General features: G+C 39.7%; 2 protein-coding genes across 4 annotated transcripts; one reads left to right on the forward strand and one right to left on the reverse strand.

Annotated features, from left to right (window-relative positions):
* Nucleotides 1-3,324: 3,324 nt before the first annotated feature.
* Nucleotides 3,325-5,505, reverse strand: LOC128011054 (proteasome subunit beta type-6-like). The gene is made up of 6 exons (XM_052593089.1): nt 5,353-5,505; nt 4,424-4,491; nt 4,218-4,349; nt 4,014-4,143; nt 3,773-3,917; nt 3,325-3,522 (listed from the first exon to the last, which is right to left on the reverse strand). Exons 1-6 carry the CDS (start codon nt 5,494-5,496, stop codon nt 3,395-3,397), a joined length of 747 nt encoding a protein of 248 aa, XP_052449049.1. The 5' UTR covers nt 5,497-5,505; the 3' UTR covers nt 3,325-3,394.
* Nucleotides 5,506-5,552: 47 nt separating this feature from the next.
* Nucleotides 5,553-7,821, forward strand: LOC128011057 (trafficking protein particle complex subunit 1). 3 transcript variants are annotated; one of them, XM_052593097.1, is made up of 6 exons: nt 5,553-5,708; nt 5,922-6,020; nt 6,820-6,890; nt 6,979-7,117; nt 7,344-7,474; nt 7,545-7,821. In XM_052593097.1, the coding sequence occupies exons 2-5, from the start codon at nt 5,922-5,924 to the stop codon at nt 7,470-7,472; spliced, it is 438 nt and encodes a 145-aa protein (XP_052449057.1). In that variant the 5' UTR covers nt 5,553-5,708; the 3' UTR covers nt 7,473-7,474; nt 7,545-7,821. The 3 variants fall into 3 exon arrangements, with proteins under 3 accessions (XP_052449057.1, XP_052449056.1, XP_052449054.1); XM_052593096.1 differs by having other exon boundaries at nt 7,344-7,472; nt 7,507-7,821; XM_052593094.1 differs by having other exon boundaries at nt 5,557-5,708; nt 7,344-7,821.
* The last annotated feature ends 2,534 nt before the right edge of the window (nt 7,822-10,355 follow it).

Below are 10,355 nucleotides of genomic sequence, written 5' to 3' on the forward strand. Positions count from 1 at the left end.
TCCAAAGTGATGATTAAGTCATAATTTTTTAAATGCTGTTCTTCTGAACTTTCTATTGATCAAAGAAACATGAAAAAAAATCTACTCCGCTGGTTTCAACATTATCATAATGTTTTTTTTTTTGAAAAGCAAATCAGAATATAAGAATTATTTCTGAAGGATTGTGTGACTGGAGTAATGATACTAAAAATTCAGCTTTGAAATCTCAATAAAATACATTTTGAAATATATCCAAATAGAAAACAGTTAATTTAAATAGGTTAGTAAAAATATTTCAAAATTTTTCTGTTTTGCTTTACTTTGGATCAAATAAATGCAGGCTTGGTGAAAAGAAGAGACTTATTCAAAAAATATGAACAAAACTGTTCAAAAACTTCTGACTGGTGGATACTATAGGCAATTTTAATTTTTCTCAAATGTCTAGCTTTTAAATGGCTTAGAAATCTATAACTGCTGGACAATAACAAATAATAATGATTTGTTTATATACTACAAACAATTTTTTTTATCACATAAGGCCGAATAGTTTATATTCTGTAATAAATGCTATGTCAATTGGTAATGCATTGTTCATCCTTTATTTATCACCTGTTGGAGATTACTTGAAAAACCATATATTGTTGAAATCGTATATTTAATGTCTTTGTGTTTGCAAAAGTTTCTGGGCTTTTTTTCTGTCCCCCGCGTAATCTAAACCCTGACTGGAAGCTTAGGTCACTAAAACAAATTCCTTGTATGCGTAAGTATGCTTGGCAATAAAGCTCTTTCTGATTCTGATTCTAAAGTTTAGGCTATAAAAACCTCAATCCAAAAACAAATGAATGTTAGCTGAAGCTGAAGCTACCTCTCTCATTCGGCACGAATCCAAATGTTTCCATGTTCCCGACATATCTGGATGCTACAGTTTTATTTAATATAAAGAATATATAATGATAGTAAATGTATAATAAGTAACGCTATATATGCGTCCGACAGTCAGATTCCTAAATTTCATTCAATAATTATTTTGAGGTTAATAGCAAATGAAAACTGTTCAGCTTCTGGGAAATTTGTGAAGCTATAGGCTATTTTAGTTCTCCTCACTCCACAACAAAATAATTTCAATTAACAGTATTTAGAAAAGAACAAGAATTACAAATATAAGAAGCTATAGCAATATTAACGACAAACCAAAACTAATTAATTTAGACTAAAACGAAACTGAAACCAACTTTGGGTTTCTCATTCGACACAAAATCAAAGTTTCCTAATCGCCATGTATTTGAATAACAAATGATTATAAAAAATAGCCTAATGTTTGTAAACATTGTGTGTCTGCATTATGTCTATTTCTTAATGAAATAATTTTTTTTCACTAAAAAACTTACAAGTTTCTCTCTCTCTCTCTCTAGGCTATATATAAATATATTAATCATGCAGGAAAACCTTTTTAAATATTTTGATAATTTACTGAAAATAAATAAATGACTTTTTAAACCGTTTAACTGATTATTAATCGGTCAAAATCGGCTGATCTGAGTTTGCTGCACTCAGAAACCGGTGGCTGTGAACGAATCAGCTTGTACGAGCTTTTGCCATCGTTAAATCTTTCTCAGATGTTTATGTCGAAATTGGTTAGCGCATCTATCTGTGCATGATGATGTCCAGTGACTCTGGCGAGCGGAGCTTCTCAAAGTTGGGAATAATCAAAGGAGAGCTGCTGTCCTCGGTTGGGCAGGAAAGGCTAAGCATGCTGCCCTTGAGTGTAGAGACCTGCGCGGGAAGGATTATTTCTGTCCCGCTCCCGCAAGATTTATCCCGCTCCCGCAAAAATATGTTATTTTCTGCCGCTCCCGCCCGCAAAATCCCGCGGGTAAAGTACAAGATTATTATTTTTTGAATGCATTGCATATTCTGCCTGCTACTCTGTTCTTTTTTCAATTTCTCCCCTGTTGAATATAAATTTAAAAAAGAAACAAATGTTTCGTTTTATTTGCGTTTAATTAAATGGATGAAAGGAACGAACAAGGAACATAGAAAATAGAAATACAGTAAAAAAGTAAAAAATTTAATAAAAAAATATACCTATTAAGCTATAGTAGCTATAGCCTAATGAATTATATATTAATAATAAACCTGGATTTATTTAATGTTCAAAGGAAAATTAGCCTACACTGCTTAAGAATGCCTTCTTTTTTTCAAACATTAAACAAAAAAAAAAAAAAAAAAACATTTTCCCCAATAACAAAATAGACCAATTTTAAATATTTAGCCAAATAAATAAATAAAAATAAACGGAATTTAAAAAACAAAAATTGTAAACTAGCATGGAATAGCATGTGGTTCATTGATGAGGGCTTCAGATTAATCCGTCTCTGCGCACTTATGCGACCGCAATCACTGAAAGCCCTCTCCAATGGTGCGCTGGGAGCTGGAGATGCACATGGCGTGTGACTTTGCTTAATCTCGGAAGCTCCTGATATCGCCTTTTCCTCCACTGGATCTCTCGCTATTTCGGAATGGAATTACACGTCGCTGTCCATGGTTTCATCAGCGTCCTCCCATTCAGCAAAGTCTATTTTATTTTAGTCTATTATAAATAAAGGTTTATCTGTTTTTAGTCATTCTATTTTGCTAGATATTTCCACTTTGCCGGAGTCCCGCAAATAACTTCATTTTCCCGCCCTGCACACAATAATATCCCGCGTCCGCATTCACCAATCAAATATTGTCTCGCTGGGTCCCGCGGTACTCCCAGGTCTCTACTTGAGTGTGAATACACATGCACCAACGGCGTCATCAGGCCTAATTTGGTCTTAATCCGGTCCTGAAGGCGGTGCATTGAGACTTGACTGAGTTCACAGCTGAGCAACATTTCACTCCTGCTTCAGAGTCACATGTGCGTGTGCTTTACTGCTGGAATTCGAGATTGGTTGACAGAAATTTTCAAATATTCAACAGAACGATAAAATAACGTTATTAACCGGTTAATGTCCATTTCAAATTTTCGATTCTGTTCGGAACTAAAAATATTAATTTCGTTTCTGTTTCTGTCAAAATATCGTTCGTTTCTGGTTTTCGTTTCCGTTCCTTGAACCGGTTCAGAGCCCTGCTTTATTTACATATGCATGTATTAATTTAGCAGACATGACTTAATCCAGTTCAAATGTTTAATAGCTTCACACTGTTGACACAACGAAGGTGTTGGAAAACTGCACAAACCTGAGCTAGCAGATCTCAATCACCTTCAGATGGCAATCATTTCATTCAGGCTTCTAGAGTTATTCAGCTTCCTTTAGAAATGTAAAGAATCACGTGTCAATAAAGAAGTCAGACACCAAAGAGTTCAACGTCAGTCCTGTTTATTTGAACTTTGTGAGACAAACATCTAGAAAAACTAAAGCACAGATGGGATTCAGACGGTGGAGAACTTGGGAAGCTGGTTCCCGAGGATGACCTGTCTCTCCACACCCTGCTCCGAGATGACCGCTAGTCTGACCACTCCACCGCTGGAGCCGTCCCTCTCCATGGCCAGAGACAGCGCTGCACACACACACAGAGACACACACACAGAGAGACGTGTAATCTGTAACCCATTACATTTGCAAAGTGACCTTCCCAACACTGTTTGTTAATCAGATGCAATAGTTATCACTGCATTCACATGGTTTTCACCAGCATACTGAATGTCTAATATACACCTGCTTCTGTATTACTGCACAAGAGACAGTGTGTGAGTGTGAGAGAGACAGAGAGAGAGAGAGTGAGTGTGTGTGTGTGTGTGTGTGCTGACCTCCTGCGGTGAATTTGAGACACTCCTCTTTGCTCATCCCAGGTCTGTAGTTGGAGTCCACGTATCCGTAGATGTAGCTGCTGCCGGATCCTCCGACGGACACCGGCTGTCTGGTCATCATCCCTCCGACCGGCACGGTGTACACCTGACACACACACACACACACACACACACACACACACACACACACTCAGGGAGCCGCTCTTCTCCATCAGGGATCAGACTCGTGCTGGAGCTGTACCTGTCCTCCTCTGCGAGGGTCCCAGCCGCCCACGATGATGCCGGCCATCAGCTCCTCTCTGTACCTGTAGCACATGTCCCTGAACAGACTGGCAGCGGTCTGCACCAGAGGAGCCTCGTCCAGCTCGATGCTGAGGACACAGAAGAGAGCGTGAGAGCCTGAGCGAGCGCTGGACGTCCCGGGGCAGGAGCCCAGCCGCTGTACCTGTGGAAGCCCAGCTGGTAGGTGACGGCGTCAGCGATGGCCTGTGTGTCCGCCGCCGAGCCCGAGCGACAGCACAAGATCCGCTCGTGGATGGGAGTCAGCTTGTCCGTCACACGGTTAGCGATGTAAGCTCTGCACGGATCACATCAAGCGGTCAGACAGAGCACAATCATCAGACTGATGTAGAAGCGGTCAGTGTGTCTCACCCGGTGGTGGTGCGGGAGTCAGCGCCCATCACCACTCCTCCGTCAAACTCCACCGCCATGATGGTGGTCTACACACACACACACACACACACACAGAGAGAGACAGACACACACACACACAGAGAGAGAGACAGACACACAGAGAGAGAGAGAGAGAGACAGACACACACACACACACACACACATGCACAGAGACACACACAGAGAGAGAGAAAGACAGACACAGACACACACACACACACACACACGCACACGCACAGAGACACACAGAGAGAGAGAGACACACACACGCACAGAGAGAGAGAGAGACAGACACACACACACACACACACACACACACACACACACACACAGAGAGAGAGAGAGATACAGACACACACACACACACACACACACAGAGAGAGACACACACACACAGATAAAAATAACAATTTAGAGAGAAAAATGACCAACTGTGAGGAAAAAATTCTTATTTTTATTTTTAAGTCCAAAATGTGATATATATATATATAGACACAATTCAAATTACCAAAATTTAATTAAATACAAAAAAAAAAAGACAGAAAAGAATACAGAATATATAATGTTATATAAAGTGTGTGGAACATAATTAATCTTCACAGTAAACTCGAGTTCTTGTGTTGATTATTCGGTTTTATCATCTCCTGCTTTGATTCATCTACAGGAAAACGTTAATAATAACCCCATAACCGCGCTGCTATAATAAATCATTTGAAAGAGTTTGGAATAAATTAATCTCTGTTTCTATAAAGATGAGTTTATAACGAGATCGATGAGAGTTTATTGTTGAGTTTCTGCTGCATCATGGACGGGAGCGCGCGAGCTCATGACCGCGCGTCGCTACAGCTCTACATCAGTCTCTCAGATGAGTAATAATAAGAGTAACAGTAATCAGGTGTAGTTCTCACCCCGGTGCTGACTTCTCTCTGCGTCCAGTCAGGATATAATTCATTATAATTATTCAACGTAGAGACGTTAGCAGGAAATTGCAGCGCTGTTGCCATCTTGAATGAAGACCGTAACTGAAGGACCCCTGGCAGGAGTCCGCACATGCGCCTGTCTTAAAACATCATACATGCCTGATAGATCAGAAAACACATTCTAGGAAATGCATTATAGAATTTAAACAATAAAACGCGGTTCTATTTTTTAAATCTATTATATTTTTCGTCTGAAGCATATTAGATTGGTGAGATATTCCCGGTGGAGGTTCGGTGCTCGTTCAGGCAGCTGTGGTCAGTCTCAGAGCAGACGCGCGCGGAAGGTAAATAACGACATGCGTCAACATTCACTCTAATACACATCATAATGAATCCTAACACGCTATAGATCATCCGCAGAGTGTTTATCTTCTATGTGATTTAATTCTGTGATCGTGTGTTGGTTATTATAGACTGTGATGTTGAACAGACAGGTGTTTGTGTCACTGATATCATCTTCATCACAGTAATCCTGTCATTTCTGTTATTGTTCTCAGATGACTGTACATAATCTGTACATATTTGATCGCAATGGCAGCTGCCTTCATTACAGCGAGTGGAACCGAAAGAAACAAGCAGGAATCTCCAAAGAAGAGGTACAGACACACACACAGAAACACACACACACACACACACAATCACACACAGAAACACACACACACACACACACACAATCACAGACAGACACACACACAGACACACACACACACACACACACACACACACACACACACACACACACACACACACACACACATGTTGGTTTGTGTCTAAAGTGTGTTCATCCCATAGGTGTAATGGTTTTTATTCTGTAGAAACTGTATATTCTATGTCCCTTCACCAACCCTACACCTAACCCTAACCCTCACAGGAAACTTTGTGCATTTTTACTTTCTCAGAAAAACTCATTCTGTATGATTTATAAGTGTTTTGAAAAATGGGGACATGGCTTTTTCATGAGCTACAAATCAATTTTATCTTTATATTTCAATTCAATTCAAGTTTATTTGTATAGCGCTTTTTACAATAAAAATCGTTACAAAGCAATTTTACAGAAAATTATGTTTCTACAAGCTTATGGTGGTGACTGTCAGTTTGTGCACGTAAAATGAATACAAGAAGAGTCAGCCAGATGATGAACATTATTAATATTATTAGTAATTAATAATTATTATATGATGCAGTCACACTTGTAGCAGTATTTGTTAGTTCTGTTGTTGATTCAGGGTTAGCATCATCTGAGGTCCTCTGAGGGTCAGCATCATCTCTTCTCAGGTGTCCTGGATCCCAGACTGGAGCTTTATTCACCTGTCGTTCCTATATTAACTGTATTCTGTGTCCAGAGAGATTTATTCGAGCTGAAGTGAGGGTCATGATCTCGTTTGTGTTCGTCAGGAGTTCAAGCTGATGTACGGCATGCTGTTCTCCATCCGCTCCTTCATCAGTAAGATGAGTCCACTGGACATGTATCCTCCGTCTGGTGTGTGTGTGTGTGTGTGTGTGTGTGTGTGTGTGTGTGTGTGTGTGTGTTTTCTCCTTGACTCAGTGCTTCAGGAAAGACGGGTTCCTGGCGTTCCAGACCAGCCGTTACAAGCTGCATTATTATGAGACTCCAACAGGAATCAAACTGGTGCTGAACACTGACCTCGGTGTGCCGAACTGTAGAGACACACTGCAGCAGATCTACAGCACTGTGAGACACACACACACACACTCTCTCTCTCTCTCTCTCTCTCTCTCTCACACTCACACACACACACACTCTCTCACTCTCACACTCTCACACACACTCTCTCTCTCTCTCTCTCACACTCACACACACACACACACACACACACACTCTCTCTCTCTCACACACTCATACTCACACGCTCTCTCTCTTCTCTCTGGTGACTGTGTGTGTGTGTGTGTGTTTGCAGCTGTATGTGGAGTACATCGTGAGGAATCCTCTGTGTGTTCTGGGTGAGTCTCTCCAGAGCGATCTGTTCAGCAGCAAACTGGACTCTTTCATCCGAGCGTTACCGTTCTTCAGCGTCCGCGCCGCCTGAACACACACACACACACAAACTCACACATACACACACACACACACACACACACACACACACACACACACACCTACACACACACACACACACAAACTCACACATACACACACACAGCTTCTGCTTCCTCAAACACACTTCTGTTCAACATCACTGTTCATTATTTGAAGACTTCCTTTATTCTTCTTCAAAAACTGCACACACGTTCTCACAAAGTGTACTCTTGTCTGTTTATTGCTGTCAGTTATTGCTGTTTAAAAACATCAGCGTTTGGAGATTTATTGCAGAATAATGTACAAAAATTAATTTATGTGATGTTTGATCTAATAAAAATGTGTCAGATTAAGTAAAATGTTCAAGTCCAAATGATGGAAGCACTTTATAAAGGAGACCTGACTTGTTTTGGAAAACAATGCTTATTATTTATTTATTTATTTAATTAATTTATTTCTTTTCAACAGTGCCAACATGGTTTCTAAACTATCTTCTTAATCATATCGTGATAGCCCGTCTTTCTTTTGTGTCCCAAACTTCCACGTGCAAAACTGACAACTTCCTTTTCCTTCATTTCTCCAAACAATGCCTTGCTATGAGTCCATCATTTCCACATCAGTGTTAACCCTTCATCAGTCCTGGGGTCCAGCTGACCCTAGTGTTCCCTTCATCTCAGGCTCAGGAGACTCTGAATAATCTCACTCGCTCTCTCACAATGCCCCAGGACACTCGCCTACAATTCATACAGTGCCTTTCCCGAGCTCAGGGACACTGAACATGGTACACAAAGCAACAAATAATGATAACAATGAACGATTTCATTGGACATTTGCCCAATTCAGTTGCAAATAATGCAGTTGCATATAGCAGAGATTATGTAGGAAAGACATAAAAATGGAAAACATAACAGAAAAATACACATGTAAATTAGTGATAATTTTAATGAAACAAATAAGTTTTAAGTTTTGACTTGAATTCCCTAAAAGAGGTTACTGTTCTGAGTGCAAGGGGAAGTGAATTCCAAAAGTGTGGGTGCAATAACGGAAAAGGACCTGCCGCCCATTGAAGATAGGCGGAACCTAGGTACACAAGGAAGTTCAGAATTAGAAGACCGGAGTGTCCAAGAAGTTATTTAAGAAGAGAGTAGGTCTGAAAGATAGGAGGGAGCAAGACCTTTGAATGCCTTAAAGGTGAGCAGAAGAGTTTTATTCGAGATGGGGGACCAATTATTAAAATTTCTGTTTTACTCAAGTTCAGACTGAGGAAATTAGAATGTAGCCAATCCTTTAACTCACTGACACATGAAGATAATGATGCCATCGACTGGGTCTAGTTAACAAGCAGTATATATCTGGATGTCATCAGCATAACAGTGGTAAATAAAACCAATGACGACAAATTATTTGGCCAACAGGCTGAATATTGAGGATGAATAATAATGGTCCGAGAACTGAGCCCTGGGGAACTCCTTGTTTGAGCAAGGCACTAGGAGATTTGGACTTGTGCAGTGAGATGAAGTATTGCAGATCTGTGAGATATGAGGAGAACCAGGATAATGCAGAACCTGAGATGCCAACTTCTGCAAGGCAACAGAGTAGTATCTTATGACAAATAGCATCAAAGGCTAAGTTAAGGTCAAGTTATAAAAGAACTGATAAATTGCCTCAATCGCCAGAAAATAATAGATCATTGACAACCTTTACTAGTGCAGTTTCCGTGCTGTGCCGTATGCAAAAACCAGACTGAAAAATATCAAAGAGATTGTTGCGAGATAGAAATGACTGCAGCTGTGTTTTCCATGGTTTTAGATACAAATATCAGGTTAGAAATCACACAGTAGTTGGATAGATTTACAGGATCCAAATTCGTGTTTTTTTTAAGAATACAAGTAAAAGCAGTCTTGAGTGAGATGGGAACAGCGGAAGAAATGAAAGATGTGTTAATGAGGTGTAGGATAGAGACAGAAAGAGGGATACAGTGCTTCAGGAGAAAAGTAGGTGCAGGGTCTAGTCGGCTTGAAGAGGAATTAGATTTCTGTATTACATCAGCAATTAAAGATGGTTAGTTAAGGCAAAGGTAGTCAGTGATTGGGTAGACTGAGTTTGCTCACAATTAGAAATAGTTGGTTCCTCATCAAAAGTTCCACATAAAACATCCAACCAACAGGTCAAATAATTTGGGAAGTCTATAGTGAGTCAACGATTGGAAGTGACCACTATCTGATTATGTGTAGGATGCTGCGATGTGACCCAGTGTTTCTCTGAAAGATGGCATTTTAATAAAGCTAAGGTGAGGAACGTAATTAAGAAAGTTAAAAAGCATTACTGGATAAAGTATTGTAACACTATAGGAAGGCAAACCTCTTTAAATGCGTTATGGAGAGTTGTTAAAAAAATGAGTGTGGTGCGGGAATCTTGGAGCGATCCAGTCCTTAAGAATGATGAGACTGTGGCAGTGAAGGATGAAGATAAAGCAGCGTTAATGGTCAAAGCTAAAGCTAATGTTCATAGTAGTCTCAACTTAACTGATGATGAAAGACATAAAAGAGCAGCAACAAAAAGACTATCAATATCTTTTAGAAAATGTAGAGGATCTAGATGATAGCTTGAACACAAGTTTTTCAGAGAGTGAACTAAAAAAGGCGAAGGTAACAGCTACGGGAAAAGATAGAAGAAGTTATGCAATGTTGGAACATCTTAGTAACAATGTAACGTCTTATTTTTCTCTTTTAAACAAATTGAAGAAAGGTTTAAATTTCAAATGTATGGTAGAGATTTAGAAAGAGTAAATTGTTTGAGATTTTTAGGTGCGCATTTTGATTCTAAGCTTACATGGAATAATCATATTGAAAAGGTAGTTGACAAATGTAAAAAGTCATTAACATAATTAGGT

The sequence above is a fragment of the Carassius gibelio genome, chromosome B23, assembly GCF_023724105.1.
Source record: "Carassius gibelio isolate Cgi1373 ecotype wild population from Czech Republic chromosome B23, carGib1.2-hapl.c, whole genome shotgun sequence".
Classification (NCBI taxonomy): domain Eukaryota; kingdom Metazoa; phylum Chordata; class Actinopteri; order Cypriniformes; family Cyprinidae; genus Carassius; species Carassius gibelio.